This window comes from Tubulanus polymorphus, chromosome 1, assembly GCF_964204645.1.
Source record: "Tubulanus polymorphus chromosome 1, tnTubPoly1.2, whole genome shotgun sequence".
Lineage (NCBI taxonomy): Eukaryota > Metazoa > Nemertea > Palaeonemertea > Tubulaniformes > Tubulanidae > Tubulanus > Tubulanus polymorphus.
This window is the reverse complement of record NC_134025.1, coordinates 24102950-24123509: the sequence shown is the minus strand read 5'-3', so window position 1 is coordinate 24123509 and position 20560 is coordinate 24102950. Positions and strand designations below refer to the sequence as shown.

The window sequence follows — 20560 nt, the reverse complement described above, 5'->3', positions numbered from 1 at the left end:
TTTCCCGTCGGTTTATTAATGTCTGTTTAATTAATTTGGTGACTTATAAATGCTCCGTTTGATTAATTCGACGCGCAGAAGCTGAAGCACCGACGAACAGTTATGAAACTTAGTCTGAGTTTAGGTGAAGAGAAATTACACGCTGTTCCATATGCTCGTTAATCAAGAATCTTAATTAATCAATTTTACGATGTTTCTTCGCCCTCTGAAACTGGATATGAATACTTGTCCAGTGAAAATGAATGAAGCAGTCGCTGATTATGTATATGTGTACATGTAATACTTGTATTAGGATTCTCGCCGCTGGGACTTGTACTTGAGAATGCCTTATTTACAGTCGCAAGTAACATCTATGCGAATTGCCTGAGATTCTGTTGTTCATTAGTATCTGATTGCGCGCTCCATTCTCGTCCGTAGAAACCTGCGTCCCTGGGGGTTATTACTCCGTGAGTGAGTATTCCCTCTTTTCATCTTCGGGATCGCCTATCACCGAATTAATGTCTAATCTTTCAACTCGTATGTATATGAAAAGCTCCATCCAGATTCGTTGCATGTGTTTGCTCTAACGGTCGCTCAGGAAAGTTCCATTAGGACTGATGTATTTTCTTATTGGTCTTGGCGACAACATCTGACTGAGTGATGCAAATCGATACGGTCTGTGTTTGTGAAAGCATTTTCTTAATCAAAAACCGTCTGTAAACTCAACAACAGGCCGGCCAGTTCGATCGATATTACAGTCGGCTTGTAAGTTCGATCATCGACGCGCAAAAAGTTTTGGTTACTTATGTGCGCGTTGGGCTGTATGCCGAGGACATCCAGAGACCTGTCACAACTATAATTGATTCAGACGCGTGTTGTTTGTTTAGTAAACAGATAGCCGTGTATAGGAATTGTCATGCGCCGCCGTGTCACAGTACGGTCGATGTGAGAGTCATCATCTGATAATAGATCCATGAAAGTTGCTCGTCGGAATACCAATGATCAACTGACGACGATGTTCTATATAGTTGAGTAGCTATCTGACCGGCCACTTAATGTAACTAAACTGCCTCTCAGTTCACGTGAGACCTCGACAGACCGATTCTGCGGTCATTCAATCTTTAATCGATGTGTGTAAGGGTGTCTTATCGTGGCTCGCGGACGTTAGCCGTCGGATGCTCGTGAAGGTAGTTCGTTTCCCCGGTGGTAAGTAATTCCCGCTCGACGCGAAATCGTTGACTTCAGCGAACAATAATCCCATTCTCATGAGAGTACGTCTAGTGAGTTGTTAATCTCTTATCGTGTAAGATTCTTATGCAGACTTGCCGCAATCTCGAAGAGAACAGGTAAGAGACATATAAGTCGTGATCACACGGAGACGATTTGGCCCGGGCCAGATTGGCATGGATCAGGCCTGCGTCAAATTTGGTCCGTGCCTACCTAATAAGAGAGCGTGCTCACTAGCATACCACTCACTCGATACTTAACAATGCTTAAACAAAACAAAGTGAGTCATTTCCAGAACCAGTTGCATTTCAACGCAATCATTTGTCCCATGCTAAAATTTGGCTCGGCCTCGGCCGACATTTTTGGTCGGGCCAAATCTCGGACCAATTATTATCTAGACACTTCAACTCTTTATTAGATTTTGGTTAATGTCACTTTGTGTCATTCTGTTATCCCCATCCAAGTTACAAAACATCCAATCATTCTTATCTGTAACTTAACTTCTTAAATATCAAATCATTCCTAACTTAGATTCTACTGTGTGACATCTTCATTTATATAGAGCAGGTATCTCGTGAATGCACTTGCTGGGAATTCTTTGAAGAACGCTTCTCCGAAGAATTTTTATCAAAACTTAAGTGAAATATGATGTACATGACCTTTTAAAGTATTTAACAAACATAGTCGAACATTCGTTTGCTCCATTTCTAAACCTATTCATTCACTTAAAAACGATGTCAGCGAAATATCATCAGCACTCGATGACTGACTAGAACGAGGATGTTTAAAAAGTGAAAAATGTCAACGTTGAAAAGAAGCCCGTCGTAGTAATTGCTGTTGAGGCTGTCATTCTTTGCACGCTCAATAAGTGCTTATCCGTGTTGTCATTGTGTGTTAATGGAAAAACGAGTCTTGTGTTGTTGTTCTTATGTCTGAAGTATCATTCACCTCTGCGTTCACTAATCAGTGAATTGCGCGTGGATGAGAGCTGGCTGGACATTTCGTGTAATTGTCGTACTATTATTAGCGTTCGGAGGGAGAAAATGGAGCACGATCAATTTGCGATTCGGATCTGGAAAATCATCAATCTCGCCGTTGACCAAAAGCTATACTGGTGTTCTTTCCCAAAGTGTTTGGGTGGAAATCAAAGGAAGTTCATGAGAGAAAATTGGAAAATTTCAATCTTATTGTGTACCCACTGATGAGTTCATTCAACAGGTTTTCGGATTTATGAAAATTCTAGGATCTAACAACATCCCAAAACATCTTAGAAATGTTGTGCTTTTTTCCTATATTTCAACTTTATTATCTCTCTTTTGTTTGCCTGCGCACTATCATTTATGTGACTGTGAAGTTGTTGAAGCTCGTTATTAGAAATCAGAAGTTGACAGAAAGGGAATGCGCTGCATTCATAACTAATAATCATAGCTATAGCTATATACTTTGATGACTTGTCAGGCTAGAGTATTCGCTTCATATGAAACACATGATTGTCAATTGATTTCTATCAGATGTTTTTTTTATGATGAATAGCTGTAGATTCTGTATTATCGATCATTGAATGCCTTGAGGTCCAACGATCCGAAATCGTCAGGGGTCCGCAGATCCCTCGTCCTTATTTCGAGAAACTAATTAAATATTCACGCCGAGGACATGCGTGCCATCTTCAATCGTACGAACTAATAGAAATTGATAACTTCTCGGTGGAGCAATCGAAAAACTGTTTTGCTATTAACTGCTGAATCAGCCGAACGGAACTCAGATATCAGTGAGTGTGAGACAGATCTCTCATCCAATAACGCTGTCACATCGGGCAAATCTTTCTCTTTCTATCAGTCACGACTCACGCTGCTGTTTACCAATTAGACTAGATATTGAATTCGACGCATGGGAAGATAATTTCGCGAAAAAAAGATTTCGCGCGAGAAGACAACAACGAATACGACGTAAATGACGTTTCTATTCTATACGAGTCATGGCGTCTGATGACCGTTCCCGCACATGCCAATAACACATTTATACAAACACTCGATTCGGCGCGCGTCGTTGTAAAGCCTTGACGCCATGTCCGAGATAAATAATCGCGCGATGCCATCAAAACATGAAAATTAATTTCACTCGTTTCGGGCGTAGGATCGAAGGGTTCGGTGACGTCGTGCACAAACTGTAAATCAGTGCGACGCATTGATTTTCGTTCGTGCACCACGTCCGATTTCATTTCCCGTCGGGCTCGCTTTCTAGCCGACGACATAACCGGGTTTATCGCCGTGCGGCTAATTATCTGGCAAAAAGGCTTTCCATGCTGAGCGTCGGTCTCTAAGACAAAATTCGTAAATATTTGATGACTTCGCGCGGCCAATATCCGTTTGAGGATTTCTGGCATTGCCGGGGCAAATTACGGAAGACCGTGGTTACTGCGTATTTGTCTAACACAAGGTTAGAAAAAAGACATGGAAAGGCTTTAGAAATACTTGTATCAGATAGACAGATATCCATCTGATCTCTTCAATGAATTTTTGCTCAACGCGAAATGTCACAAAATGAATTGTTCTGTAAACAAACATGGATGAGAAACATTTCTTGAGAGTGGTACCGCGTGGACTTCCACCCACATACCGTTCTGATCTGATGAAACAAGCTGGATTCATGCCGTGGTTCATCATCGCTAAGCTTTTCCCTAATGGGTAACGGTGCTAATAACTACATGACCGATCTGCGCTTCAACTGCTGTACATGAATAAGTAACGCGAAATGTCAAACAGCGGACTTTCAAACTGCACTCATCTATCCACAGCGCAATGATACGGTGACCAGCGCATATTTATAGCCTCGATAATGGACCATATCATATCGAATATGAGCAATTTGACTACGGTTTCACGGACAGTTGGAAATCGTAATTACGTTTGAAGTCACTTGGTAGCGTTACTACGCAGCCACGTTGTGTGGTCAATTTCATTTGTGTCAATTTCCCTCCCATTAATGGCAATTTATATCTCAATTCGGCAGGCCCCTGTATAATTACATTGCAAGTGGCAGTTACATTGCGCATTGTCTTTATGTCATTCGAAACGGGCTCGTGGCGTATAGCGTCTACAAATCTCCAATGGAATATGTGTTAACTCGAGTTAGATAGTATCTAGGTGCATCAATTTATCAAAAAACCCTCCATGGACCATCACGGGATGACTCTTACAGCGTGTATGATTAGTTAGTTTCCGCTAGCCAGAAGTCCGAATCCTTTACTTTGTATAGACATAACTTTTATGTTCGATTGAAATGCTTATGATGGACGTGCGTTGTCAACACGTTATCTTAGTACACGAGTGTACTGGATGGATTAGACATATCTTATTACGGCTTCAGATGTCTACTCTCGCGGAGCGTTCAATGAGATGTGGTTCTGTCTCTTTTGAAAATCGAATTGCAGCCGCACAATAGTCGCAACGCGCCTATTGATTTCAGTCTGATTTCAGTCGGTCGATCGATAATTGCCTAATTGTCATCAAAGTAAGAGTATATCGCGATCAATCATCTTCGTGAATGAGCGAGACGTGATTTCGACTGAATCACTGACTGTATTCGACGTGGTTGATCTACAATGCAAATTCCGCGATATTACTGTAATTCTGTTTGTCCTCACGCATCGGCACAAAGACAGCCATCAACTTCGATTAGTAGATATGTCGGCGTTTTTGATTATCAAATAATAGTTTTTTACGTGGGAATTTTTATTTTTAAAAATTGGTCAAAATCTGTAGAATTATGATGTGCTGCGCATGCGGCTCCAAAATATTTTTTCATCAGAGACGCTTCGACTATTTTAGAAGCCTGACAGTAGTTCTTATAGATCACCTTCGTAAAGACCACTTTCTCATAACTCGCTATCTCAGTGGCAAGGAAAACATCATTTGTCAAGAAAAGTTTTTTTCCCAAGCCTAGCGAGTAACACAGCGGCTATACATCTCTATTCACCGTGTAGTTGTAAACATAGGTTGCCCTCTTGAGAAAACTATTTCCTCGCCAAGAAAAAAGCCCCTTAACATTTTTTCGTTAAGTACCTCGGAAATTATAACATTTCATGAAACAACTTTCTAGATAGGTAATTGACACCGGAAAGGTACATAATCCTTTTTTTGTCGACTCCCATGTTGACTCATATTTACATGTTTCACCTGCATACATAGTAACTTATATGTTTTGTAATACAGTTCAGATTCAGCGATGGTGGAACCACCTTAAGCGTCGCTGATTTCCAAACTCTTCGTTCGTAGTGCTTGATCATCGCGAATGTTGACTCTCAAATCAATGATAAATGATAATGTTTATTTCGTCAAAGTGTTTACACTCGTGTGACAATTAATAATAAAGTGAACAAAATTATCAATACAGATGGCGTTACTATACAGTATCTTAATTGATAGATAAGTAACTGTTTTAATTAGTATCACTTAGATCTTCTACGTCTGAACATCCCTAACAAATACATCCCAACAGTAGTCAACCTGCAGATTGACTGCGAGAGACAGAAGCTCTACGAAGATATTCGAATTCAATCGTTCCCTGTCAATATCGAAACAATAGCGCGTAATTGATCTCGACTGCGGTATTTAGTTAATCGATTCCGAACTGATTAGGAGACAGCGGAGAGTGACTGATTAACGCGCGGTTGATTTTATTATCGACGAAAATTCGTCTGAGTTCATTATAGTGCACTGGGTTTTACATTTCTATCAGCATCGATTTACTACTGAATTCAACGCTGGACAACGTTATCATCGTCATCATCATCATCGTCATCGTAAATAAATCAGCATCAACCGTTATAATTTGATCAGTGATCACGTCTGTATTTTCTCATTGCCAGAGACGATGCCTATGCATACAAATTTTTGATTTGTGTAATTAAGTCTGAGCCGATTATTTATATACTTTCCTTTTGAGAGAAAATCAATTTTTCGTAAGGTGCATTTCTTGATATGTTTGTGTGCACGTGCGTTATGCGTTGTGCGTTGTGTGTTGCTTCTCGTGCCCGGTGAAAACATGCAAACCTTATGAATCATGAAAGCATCGTTATTCAGATGGAATTATTGTTGAACATCGCTATCAAAAACTTACATGAAAGCCAAATTTAAGCCAGATTCAAGCCGAACTAATCTTAAGATTTAAGACTATAGAATTGGGCCCTGACTACAAAGATTAATACAGTAAACCTCGCCTTACGCAGACTTTAGACTAACTTGGATAAAAACAAAATGATTTTTCTGAATTCCTGAAGTATTTTCTACCCTTGACTCGGACTTTGCTTACCTTGGACAGATTTTGTTGGTCCCAGTTTTTCCGGGTTAGGTGAGGCTTACTGTATAACACAAACTATGAAATACTAGTCCTTACCTTGTTTTCGGCTAATCCGACTGCGAACGACAATTCCGCGACCAAATTATTAAATTATCGGTGAACGCAACCGGAGCGGGGGCTTTCCCGAAGACGTCGATACCGTACACAACGTTAAACGCGGGAATTGTTAACTCTTTGATCGCCGCGAGTGCGAGTGGAAAGTTCTACGACGCGGTTATCGGCGCTGTGCGTTGCATGTTGACTGCGCGGAGCTTTCGGATAGAACTGTGTGTGTGTGTGTGCGAGAGATTGAGCGTACGCTGGCACCCGAGAACGACGATCACGACCAGCAACGAGACGCCAGTTCGTAATATAATTGCCAATATACTCTGGTGTGTGATCACACTGCGTTGTCAGAGTGATCTTCCTCCTCTCTTTCTCATTTATCTACGCTCTGCTGCGTCTCTATTGTCAGATGGACCGACAGCACTAAGAAGTATATATATCTGTATAATATCTCCGTATTCTATGACCGTATACCTGAATGTGATTGTGGAAATTTCTGGAATTCCTCGAGTAGATTATTCCGATCGATTTCAATTTGTATTCATAAGTCGTTGATGAATTTCATTGAATTTTTGTGTTGTATTAGAAAACGGAGGAGGTAGGAGGTACTGATACGCTTGTTGATACCGATGTAGAATTGCTTTAGCCTTTACGAACATTCATCGTCAATCGTGTATTGATGGAACATCATATCTGCACGTGGAGAATGAAGGAGTTTGTCTTGTTACTTATTGACAAGACATCTGGCTATATCTTCAGCACCTGAGTGTAGCAATGGTCTCTTGAGTCCGCGATTAAGTGCTTCCCCGGTATAACAGAATGACCAAGGTCTTCTATAGCCGCGATCACACGGAGACGATTTGGCGCAACCAAATTGGCACTGATCAGGCCCAAGTCAAATTCGGTCCGTGCCTAATTAAAGATCGCGTTTACACGTAAACCACTCATTCGATACTAAACGATAATTAAGCAAAGCGAAATGAGTCACACCCGGAACCAGTTGCATTTAACACGCAATTGTTTGACCCATGCAAAAATTTGGCTCGCGCCTGGTCATCTCAATGATTGCTCATAGGTCCGACGTTCTTGGTTGGGCCAAATATGGATGGACCTAAAGTGCTCATGTGATCGCGGATATAGATTTGATATCGTCAACTATCAGTAGCTCTGCTTCTTCGTATGTCAGATTGTGCCATTTTTTTTTGGTAATTGATAAAAATGAAATTAGATTCATTTCACTTAAATATTTCCTATGAATACCTTACTAGGTATTTTGGCGTCGGCTTATTTCGGCGTGTTTCGTGTCAGAAACGTACGACAATGAAAAGATAATCTAATTAACGTCTCATCTGATCTGATTTTTTACGGTCGAGGAGCAACGAGCGAAATTGGCGTCGAGCGTAAAAATCTTCCCCTCGTACGAGATTTCTACCTAGATGAAGTCACTGTCAATCTAATTAGACAACCTGACGTCGTTGCGAAGAGGCGACTTGACTTCGGCATCGGTGAATTACGATTCTCACCGTCTTCACGAGCGGCGTCTCTCGAACAAATACGACGCCGCCGACTTCGGCGTTCTTGTTCCGCACTCGACATTCACCGCGGACCCGTATCTATAATAGGCCTATTCAGCAAATGTCAAGGAAATTCACTGTACTGTCAAACGCAGTAGTACGATGTCCGTGTGGCTGCTTCCCTAAATGAATGCAATTCAGATCCGTCCGTCGTAGATTGCCGGAGATTTGATTGTTATTTTTGGAATGGACGGGTGCAGATTTACTACGCCTACCTTGTTTCTTATGTCGTCCTCGTCGAAAATGTCAGATTGGCAGAATCATTCGAGACGATAATGGGGTTACTGCAGTGACATCGATGCTTCCAGTATTTCATGAAATCCCATTCGCTCGAATTGACTCGACACACTTCGGGTTTTGTCAATGGGAATTCTCTTCAAATCTGATCTGAAACGCTCTAATCAAGGTCTCTCTCTCTGTCAGAGCTGATTTTTAGTATAATCGCGATGGCCACTTATCCCGGAAATCAGGAAAAAGTCTGGGAATTTTTTCTCTCTTTGAAAAAGTCTTTGTAAAAATGCTTGTAATGCTTGTAATTTTGTAAAAATGCTTGAAATTAGGGGTAAAATCAGGGAAATTTGTTGTGTTAGATTGCCGGTAAAATCGATCAGTTTCCGTCTCTACCCGTTGTCTTACGTATTTGACTGTGTTATTTGATTGGATTCTTAGCAGATTAAGTCAGGGAAAACAACGTGTATGTCAGGGACTATTCAGGGAAAAAGCAAGTCCAGTCAAACTTGCCACCCTGATAATTGAATGAACAATGAAAAACTGGTTTCATTCATTTTTTAGTTTACTACAATTTTACGTTCAATCAAAGTTCGAAGAGACATTTTAACGGAATGGATTTTATTAATGAATGATCGATCTTTTTTTCAGGGAGTATAATCGCCGCAACAAATGGTGCGCATTAGTGACCTAGCAACAATCGTTATCATCGCTGATATCGGTTGACATTAAAAGGCTGAAATATAAATCGAGTCATTGTTTCGTACTGTTTGAAAAATTTCCCCGATTTCCGTCGAGAGGTGTGCGATGATTTCAATTGAAAATAGCTGCTGCACGCACGCTACTCTTCTATATAGGCAAGTGTGTTAAACGTTTGAAAATGCGAAATATCGATGTTCAAGAATTTCTTCAAAGCGGAGCTGCAGCTCGATTTAACTCTCGCTCTTGAAAAGTCATCAAAGCGACGCTCTTTAAGTTAAGTGATGATTGAGACCACTCGACAAATTGTCATTGAGTGAACATCTCAGTCGTCTCGTCTGTTGATGCGCTCAAAAAACAGTTTTCAACTGCTATTCGTAAATCGATATACGTCACCCGCAATTATCCCGAGTGACACTGGTTGAAAGGAACGGATTACGTTTGGAAATCGGGGCCCCGAGATTGATGGTATTTCACTCGCGGTCCGCGTTGTCATCAAACGCGAGCTGAAACTCTCTGTTTGTACTTCGACGAACCGCAATTCGTGAGTCGCATTCCGCCAGAAACTGGAATCGATTTTAAGGACAATGCGATTACGAATCGCTTTAATCCTACGCGTACAATTTAAGCCATTAATGGACGCCTGGCAGACGACTTCATGGAACATGAGAATTCATGTAATATTAGTCGTCATGTTTCGGCTCTAAATACAGCGTTACCTCATTGAAAATTTATCCTTTCCACGATTAGTTACTGCGGAGAAAAAAGATAATGGACCCCAGAGATTTTCTATATAAGCGATGATTAGGCTTTGTTGTGGACTTGCAAATGATGTCGCTACAGTTGGTTGAAAAATTGATACTAATGTGCCGACTCTGGATTTTCATTTCGAAATGTCGTCTGAAATCTAGTGTTTCTTTCGCTCAAAGCAAGTTATTTGAAAGCGTTGATATACCTACTGTGTCTTCTTGAAATCGAAGTATTCAAAGAGGATTAAACTTCTTTAATTATTTCCAATGTTCGCGTCGTATTTATTCATCAGAAAGTGCCACCTTAATCAAGATACATGTTCCGTAATGCGGCTTGCATTTTAAGCAGATGGAAAATGAAGTTTTAGAGTGCATACCTATATGAATCACGTGTGAATAAGTGGAATATCAAAAGTATAGTCATGTACAATGAAAAACTAGCCATAATCCGGGAACTATTTTACGTGTAGCTGTAATTCCGGGCAATCTCCGCGTTTGCCTTTTAAAAATCGACGCTAAAAACTCGATGTAATTCACTTGATGATGGCATTACCCCTGAAGGTGTATTATTTGAGGAATGGCGTTCATTCGATTACGCCGGTAATGGTATTAATCCCACTTAACCCTCGTTGTCATCGTCTGGAAATTGCCGCATTGACAGTGCGGACATGTCCTCGAAAACGCACAAAAAAGATAATACCAACAGCATCTTCCGAATGCCGGAACATATAGTGGCAAATGCAACTCGGCGCTTTCCAGCAAGCATTTGTTAGGAAAATGATGCGAATATATTCGCCGTAGCAAAAAAGAAAACAAGAAGCAAGTCTTTTTTTTAAATTCAGCACTCATAACTCTTTTACAGATTGTGGTAGCAGCCTTTGGTAGGATTATTTCATACTCTTTGAATCGATCCTTACAGAAACGATACGGGGCCTCGAGTTGTTGTGTTCCAACTCAACAAGTTGCCGTATTTATGTCGACATATCGTTTTTTCTCAAATCCGTGTTTTTATTACTGCTGAAATGGTAGGAATCTATAACGTTCATTTCCGATCAAGATTTTGGCAAAGGTTTTTATCGAGCATGATTTTGGTAGGACACGCATTCGAATAACAAATTTCTACCTGATGGCCAAAGTCCTCATCACTGCCAGTATCGAAACCTATAAATCCAACACATCGCTTTATGCCACTACACATTATTCCTGAAGATGACTATTAGGATGTAGTCGAAACGTTGAATAAACTTTAGCTTCAGTTACATTTTCGGACTGTTTTTTCGTTATTATTGTGGGATTCTCTCTTCATCGCTTCAACACGGATATAGTGTTTTATTAATCGTGATGCTACTACACAGTATTGTAGAAATTGTCGGTATTGTAGAAATTGTCAGCATTGTGCGTGCATAACTTCAAGCTCACTATTCCGGTATTGCCGAGAAATTGATTCTTATTGAATTCGTTTGATTCAATTACTATGAAATCGACTATTGATGAAACCGTCGCATCTCATCTACAAAAGGTGTTCCTTTGTCACGCGGCGTAGTTTGATGTGCGAAGATTATTCGATTTCGCCGCGAATGAAAGGGATGAAACGTTTCGGATATTTTTTGTACGAGTATTGTTTCAAAACGCGTTTCGTTTCATTTGATATCCGCGGGCGACGCACGCGGTTTTAATGCATCTCACGCCGGAACCGTTACACTTCAAAGCATCGCACGCCGTTATTGCATAAATGATTGCGGTTTAAAAAAGCGACTGAGTAAAATGATGACTTCAGTCGTGATCGCACGTGTTTTTTGCTTGGGCCAACCATTGGTTTGAGTGCCGAATGGGCCCGTGCCCGTTTGATCCAGTCCATACATGGCCAGGCTAAAATCGACGAACCAGGCCAAATTTACCATGGGTAAAGTTATTGTGTGTGAATGCTTACTGGTTCTGGAAGTTACTCACTTTGTTTAAGCATTAGTGTTGAGTGATTAACATTTTCTAATTAGGCATGGGCCAAATTTGACTCGATTCTGGAGCGGGTCAATTTGACCGGGGCCAAATCGCCTCCGTGTGATTTCGGCGACAGTGTAGCACTTATCGCAACAGGCCCACGAACAAAGCCATAGATGGGGCATTTCTTATGGAAACTGAGTCTCATGTACTCTTGGGGGACTAATTGCTTCTTGACTGGTTGCTATGATTTTGCATGTTGTCATTTATTCATTATTTTTTTACTCGAGATATGCTGTCATAGCGCAATAATGATTTTCCTATTTCAATACTGTAAGTGGATTTTCAGCAGTGACTGTGAGGCGTTTCAAAAGTCTTATGTCTTCATCTTTTGATAAAGTGCATTTAACTAAAGTCTAATCTAAGATTGCTGAAGTGTAATTGGAATGGCTTACTAATGCATTTACATTTACATTTCTTAAAAAAAAGAAATCAAGATATATATGTCAGAATGGCATTTTAGACAGAAGAAGGGTGGTGGTAGGAGCCACCCGAAATATTTCTAGCATTTTAGAATAAACCTTTTAATGTCTTAAAGTCATTCAACAATTGTGGGATTTTACATTTGTTGCTTCATCACAGATATCGTTATCTACTGGTTCATATGTCATCAAGATTTGACGCTATTATATTTTTCAGAGTTGAACACCCTGGTACCGGAATCGTGCTGGAAGTACGCACCAATCAGCCCGGTTTACAATTCTACACTTCGAAATTCCTCGATGTAAAGAATGGAAAAGCTGGCACTACCTACGTACCCTATTCGGCATTTTGTTTGGAGGCACAGAATTATCCAAATGCCATAAATACAGTGAGTTTCATTATTTTTTCCGCAGTGGATAAATCCTTGCATTCTCGGGTAATTTCAAATGAACAGCAGGGGCGGATCTAGCTTTTCAGAAAAGGGGGTGCGCTCTACTTACTTTGGTCACTACTTACATATGGGGCAGGGTCTGTGTGTGCTCCTCCAGAAAATTTAGAAACATTAGATACGCACCCCCTCGGATCCGCCACTGAATGGATTGCACTTGGGGGGATGGGCGTTGGCCTGTACTGCATTTTCTGGGGTCACTCCTGATGACACCTTAAACGCGTCATCCCTATATTTTACATGTTTGATCATGCTCAAGTTGTTTTACCTTGATGATAATGCCAAAAATAGAACAACGAAGGTTGTAACTCTATTTTTAAGTCGACAGTTATTACAATTATCTCGTCAACTGTTGTAGCGATGTTATTTTTAGATGAAATATATGCTGAAAATTTTATGTAAAAATGTAATCTTTTAAAGACGAATATACACTGTATATATGTTTTCGCGTTGGGTTTGTTAGCGTCTGATTCATCAAAGAATCTCATTTCTTATGCACAATAAAAAAATTTGCCGTCGATAGAGTGGAAATCCCTTTGACTGTCAGTCGGATGGACGCCGCGGAATTCCGAATGTTTCATTTTCTGCGTATACGATGATGTGTTCCTCGGATATTAAGGTGAAAGGTTTCGTTTCGTCAGTCGCTTCCGTAAAAAGAACTCCCGCTTCTTCGCAACATTCGGGGCCACGTTCATCTCTCAACCCAATCATGTTCGTTCCTCGCGAGGGAAAAAGGTGAAAGACTTGAGACGTGATTGATTCTGTTGCTGCAGTGTGTGAGCGCGTTTGGATGCAAACACCTCACAGACAAGCGTACCGACCGACAGAGATCTTATCTATTTAACAACTGTGCTGCATTGATTAGAAACCAACTTAATAATTCCATTTGGGACGGTATCGGGAATATAAACAGTTCGGACATATGTTTAAGTATTTCTTTCAGGGGAATAAATCACAGATTTCTATTAAGCATTTTGGAATAGTTTTAGAAAATTCAGAAATTCTGTTGCTTAAACTTAAGCAGCAGAATTTGTTTTCACATTTCAAATTTGGTTCGGAAAAATGAATAAAAGCATCGCCATTCTGTACAATGGTGATTTCCATCACCTATGGATGTGGGTTTTTTTTGTTTTGTTCATCGAGGAATTTTTCCACGGGTCATGAAAGATTTGCGTCATGTCTTTAATCGTGTTGGCTCTCCGTAGCGAAGGCCTGATAAGTGGTTCACAGCTAATGGAAACACCATCTTGACGTTATGCTTCCCATTATGTGCCATTTACTTACTCGAAAAGATATTTATATCAATAAAAGCGCAGCTGAGGAAACTAACTTATGGGGAAACACTTAAACCGCACGAAAGAAAGGACAGTATTTTGTTTGAAAGCCGAGTGCCTGACATATTGATGTAAACAGCAGGACAGATTTTGTTCTATGCAATAATTGCGGAGGTGAATTTAGTTGGTCCGCTGCGCCGCTAATGCATTTAATGGAAAATTGGACAAGTCTGATGATGAAAAGAACGAATGCCGGGCAAAGATTCTCTTAAGTACGGCACTACATTTAGCCGTGAGGGGTCTATTTTGTGACTAACCCATGTTAAGTATGTACCTGAAAGCTAATGATGATGTTTACGAATTTATGCCTGTGATAGTGAAAAGCTACTTCATCTGAATGTCACCGAACCTTTTGACCATTTTCAAACGTATCAGATCTGCTTGTAACGAATGATCACTACTGTGAGAAATATTTCGTGTGAGTAATGTCACACATATACACACATTAGACTCGTCTATAACACCTGAGAAATGAGAAAAAACAAGGACATTATTACACGCATAGAATTCCATCTGGTGAGATCTGATACGATATGAGACACCTAGTCCACCTGGATTCAGGGTCATATAGCTGATAAGTTACCGTGGAATGCTTTCTAGACTCAACTTCATTTGAGAACCCCGAGCTGGAATCAAACCGTTGTAACCCTGATCACATCAATTGCTCCCAGGGTCCCAACCCTGGTGGCCTGGAATGGAGGGAACATCTCAAAGTTTGATTCTACTGTTCTTTGAATGGGGAATTCGAGTTTCACATTCAAACTACCTCTACAACTGATAGTGAATCCCATTTGTGTCATGTCATTTCATACAAGCGATATCATCACTTCACTCATCATCGCTCCTTCGTGTTGTCAAAGAAACATATCCTACCCTTCAAAAAATGTCGTATATGCTGTCTCATTAAGACGTCACTCTGCAGTAACGAATGTATTTTAGCACTAATAATCATCAATGTATCTATCCATGTACCATTCTCAAGTCGTTGAAGTGGTGGTATATGTTATCGTGTATGAAATTCCTAGAATTCTGTGCGATGAACATGATGAATTCACGATGTCATTCCAAGATCATTTATATCAATGTTTCGTCAATGAGCAGTCATGTTCGTCACATCGTTGTCAACCTTTCATGACCAGTTTATCGTCAAGACATCCGTCTGCATTAAAATGATGAAAAAAATCATCGTTCAGTAAAAAAGAAGACTCGCTTCATATGATTCAGATATTCACAGCTATTATTCACGTCAAGGTGCCTAGGCTCGTGAAACAATGGTTACTCGTGTCTGACCATTCGGCAGAAAACCCTGTCATTATTCCCTTGATTGATATTATTATCATATAAAGTGTATTATATATATCAAGAACCCCGTTCGATTTTTTTATGTAGAATGGGAACAATTCATTTTTAAATCCAGCATGGCTGCCAGTCAGCCACATTGAACACAAATGTCGATAAGGTTCTTTAAGCTGTACACTATAAGCGATATATCTTAAAACAAACACTCTACTTGAAAAACTGCACCCTGCAGAATGGGAACAGCAGCCCATATTGATCCGCATACCTAGTAGTCCTACATGTGTTGACCCCTAGGTGGCGCTTCTGAAAAGAACTATTTTCTGGAATTGACAGACTGATTTTGATGAAACTTTTTATGCTTCATAGTAGCAGCATTCAAACCATTAAGGCAGGAAACCTATTATCGCTGCTTTGCAGCTATATTTATCTTATCGATTACATGATACGGGAACAGATCTCGAACATGACCACCACGTCTTTGAGCATTTCATTTTCAAAGTGCTACAACAGTGGTTTACGTGTACTGCTTATTTGTCACGGGCGTTGACAGATTTTTCATCATCAATGATGTCTCGTACTCAATTTCATGCTCTGTCCGGCAAGGGTGACATTTCTCATAAACGATGATGGACTAAGTGGACACAGGTCAGAGACGTGATGAGTATCGTCTATAGCTGTATAAACACTACCTTTCATTGATAAGTAGTTCTATACTGTGCAATTATATCCATGAGAAAATATAGACGTCGTACGCCTGTAATCTTCCTCCTATCTTTCTGTTGTCTCCGATTCCCAGTGGGTTTAACCCGTGTCAGCTTTTTAATCACCAGTTCGAAATAGAAACCGATTTCACAGATGGAAAGTAGAAAGATATACTTTGCTTTCGATACTGAGATATCGCTTTAGAACCGGTTAATGGAAAAATTCGGTTGCCTGGATACTAAAATAGTCAGCTATCAGATATCTCATTGATGAATGTTTTTACTGTTCTGTATAATTTTGATAAATGATGGCGTTGATGTGTTAATGCAATGTCTTGGTAGCCATGGATTGCTGGCTGGTCACCAGCTGCGCTAATCATTTACTGTTTCCACGGACATATAAATGTATACGTCAATGCTATCCCTTATGAATCTTTCTGCGTGGACTGTGTGGTCTTGTCCTCGATGCAAATCCTTTGTATCTTCATCTGTGTCCTTCTTAGGCTTTCTCCCTGAACGTTTTCTTTTTCTTCTGTTCTTGATGGCAATCATTTGTATCTTCATCCGAATCCTTCTTATATACTTTCTCGCTGAATGTTCTCTTTTTCTTCGATTCTGTCGTTTACCAGGTTAACATTCCGCAGATCATTGATAATCAGATAGAGAGTATCACTCAGGCCTCGTTGACGGAGATTTCAGCTTTAAATCACCGAAGAGCAAATCTTAGCGTTATAGTTTAATCACTTAGCTTTCGGAAATCATTAGTTTGAGAACTCATCCATCTTTCTCCGCCTCGAACGTGATCGATTTATGTTTTGAAATCGCGATCGCTCGCCCGTGATTGGCTGTTACGAAAGCGACATCAGATCGTGCAAGATTTACGTCTACACTGTTGACTTAGACACTCTCGGACTTTAATGAGATATGATTTTTAGTGCAGCAAAGATGAGTAACTGTTTTTAGAAGTACTTCTTCATCATAAATCAGGATATTTTATGCATTTACTACTCCATTCTAGTTACGTCTAAGTTTAGGTTTCTTTTTGATACTATATAGTCAATTCTGCTGAAATAATGACAATTTTGATGGCATAGAACCCTCATAACCAAAACCTGACTGACACTCAAAAAAGAAGTACATGTGACGGACACTAACAGACATTTTGAAAGAAGTATCTAAGCAATAAATCAGACACTGTGGAGTTCAAATAACAATACTGTAAATTTCAAAACTGTCTAAAGATTTGGTTATACATTATCATCCGTGTTTCTTGATTTTCAAAGCCTCGTTTCAAGATTCAAGTTGTCGGTTGTGGTTCGTTCGTTTAATCATGAAATCCTCCTGAAATCCAATGAATATTTCCCCAGATTTCATGAGCTGTTGTCTCGAGGGATGATGGTGAAAACACCTTTTGAAAATGCAACTGATAACGCAAAACTTTAAAATCTGTTTGAATTCTTTTTAATAGCAATCAGACAAGGTGTGGCTTCTTGTAACTGTAAACCCAAGTGTAGATCCATGTTTCTCATTCAATTCCCTAACCTGAAATTTTTCCCGTTTACACTTGCTTCATTTCGATTCCTTTGAGCCATGATGCTTTTTCTTAAAGCGGGGAAAATAGCTGTTTGATCATGCGATGACGACATTTCGCATCAAAGCGATGCTTAAAAATCAATTCTTATTTCCTGTTAAACAAAGGGAATCGCATATTATATAACGCAAAAGAATGTTTGTACGACTATATTTGTTTTATTTCTCACGTTTTATCATTATGCTTTGTATTTTCAGCCTGATTTCCCAAGCTGTGTGCTGAGACCTGGGGAAACATACCACCATGTGTGCGTCTACAAATTCTCAACCAAGAAGTGAAACCTGTCGGTAGCTAATTCCAGCGATGCATCGGCGAAAGTGCTGCTGAAGAAAGTCATGAGAACGATGACGTATCAAGCATTCTAGTGAAACTATACATCTAAAATAGTATTTCTTTATAATGTAAATCAACTTATCTGATACAGGTTAATTGTGAATTGTATAAACCCTTTCAAATGGTGTCTAATGAATCTTATGGTAACTACTTTGAGATATTTCCATTCTTAGAATGGTGCAGAGTTTTTCTGTTCTATATGAAAATTTACACTAACTAACTATAACTGAGGATGTGGATCTTGAAATCCACTCAAAAATTGTCCTTTGCTTCCGTATTATTAAGATGAGAAGTCCATTTACGATGTCAGTGTCTGAAATGGATAAGATTGTATCCAGAGTTGGCGTGGAAGTCTTTATGATTTTTCATACCGCCATGGAGATAATATTTTGGAAAATGTGCCTTGTTAATGAACTTATTGATGAAGATAATTGAAATCGTGATCTCAGGGAATATATCTCGTGGCGCTGTCCATTTTATGTAGAATTTCTCTGAACTCCATGTAAAGGGGGCCAAATGGTACACTGTATTGATAGTATATTTTCAAATATCTGTTTCTGTCTACTGATACGGGACGGCAGGAGTGCTTAGGGTATTCGTCAAGTTTTTCATCGTCATATCATAATGGAATCCCTGTAATTCTGGACAGACACATTCTTCTATATGATGAATGTTTTTGCAAACAAAACTACCGAGATATTGTTTATCCTTTTTGTGAGAACTTGATCAAATAGAGCTGAAACGCTATTCATCGATCTGTTTCTGTTTATTCTACATTCATAATTTGTGTGTCGAAATTCAATTAATATTAAAACAACCGATTTTTTATTCCTCATCGTAATATAACACAATATGAATTTACAATTTCATGCGTATGCTTCGAGTTAATTCGTAGACAGTTTCCCTTGACCTAGGATGGATTCCAGCTATAGACGACTAGTATAAACTGACCCCCAGAAGAGCAATTTCGGCGCGAGATCTTTTCATGTATCGTCGCAGTACATACGTAGTTAGCTAATGCTGCTCTCGATTGTGCTGTCCGACTGGCCCCTAGCTCTTTTATTGCCCGATAAATCTTCGCCGAACAATTTCATGACATTGTCGACAGTGCGTTAAGCGCCGATAACGTCTCTTATCAGCAGCGAGAATACGCTTCGAAAATTGGTGACGTTAACTTTCTTCTTTAAATTGACAGATATAGATAAATTGTCATTAATGAACGCTATAGCGAAGGCTGTAAAAGCCGTTGAGAGATGATTCGGGCGGTGTTAAACATCTGAACCATTTCTTATTGTTTTATACCCAGGTTTATGCAGCGTTTATTATACTGCGCTCTGGAAGTGTTGTATCATTTCATTATGCGGCTATCCTTATATTCAATTCAGTGTTGAAATCATGTTTCATTTTGTCATTTTGCCTGCAGGTGATGCATTGCTGTATTGTACTACGGTGTACTTTGAAAATAACAAAAAAAACATTCCGGTTGTTTTTCATGTAATTTGTTACTTTTTCAACATACTTATGTTACGTTGTGAGGAATTAATGTTTGTGTATTTTTCGAGCTGGTTCACACTTATCTGTGAAAAGAATTCGATAATGCAATACTTGATGACATTTATTAAGATAGATTTGTGTCTTTAAATGAAAATGTCTGAGGCAAAAGTGTCAACCTAGTTTTACGACCAATAGAATTTCAGTTGTTTTCTTTGTACTTTGTATTCTTTCAATTATGTACTCTTCTGATTCTTACTATGCAATTTATAACTTAATTTGAGAAATGAAATTTCCATTTACATTGCTTTAAAAGCGTTTAAAATGTGTCCGTTTCAATTGGAAATTGAACGATGTATTAATTTGTGAAAAACCGAGAGACTATCTTTGATCATAATAACGTCATAATTATGTATCGACAATCTGTTATGTTTAGTATAACTAAAAATCTGTATTGCGTATTGGTGCACGTGCGTGTGTGTTTTAATAGTCATGCTAAATGTGAAATTAATTCCGATTTGATCAATGGATTTTTCCAGGGCACAGTATAGCGATTACCTCGTAATATAACGTAATTTCTTTTACCGTGATTTATCACAATTCTATCTCTATACTCGGTTCGTCGTCGTTATCTCTCCGCATTCTCTCTTCATTCAGTTTTCGATAAAAACGAATTTCCATTTGTAAATGCGAACACGCGATAGTGAACATAGGTCAGTGCTGTATGATGTCTCATGAAATGTTTCGTCTTAATAAATTGAATCGATATTTTATAGCATAGTCAGCGTATTGTTATATTTTGTTGTCGACTGCGGAAAGGAAGGAGGAGTCGGAGGCGGCTTCATTCGTTGGTAACGATACTCGAACAAGACTTACTGAGAAAACATTTTTTAATGAAATAAGTCACGTATAAGTGATGAATTACTTCTCAAGATTTAATTCTTTGAAAGATTGAATATCTCGTTTCCGAAGAAAACTAATCCTCGCCAGATACATTCGATAGCTCCATCAATTCAGGGGCTTATCTGCGCGACTCGTTTATTTTCGGGATGCGTACTGCTGAAATTCATATCCTATTTTTGC

At 39.4% G+C, this 20560-nt stretch overlaps 1 protein-coding gene across 1 annotated transcript in view; it reads left to right on the top strand.

Moving 5' to 3' along the window:
* The window catches only part of LOC141915276 (galactose mutarotase-like), a 39355-nt gene extending 19117 nt beyond the window's left edge, over positions 1 to 20238 (top strand). The window contains exons 7-8 of the mRNA XM_074806757.1: positions 12497 to 12668; positions 17851 to 20238. Of these exons, the coding sequence (XP_074662858.1) occupies positions 12497 to 12668; positions 17851 to 17931 (253 nt within the window). The 3' untranslated portion in view covers positions 17932 to 20238. The remainder of the gene's footprint in view (positions 1 to 12496; positions 12669 to 17850) is intronic.
* The last annotated feature ends 322 nt before the right edge of the window (positions 20239 to 20560 follow it).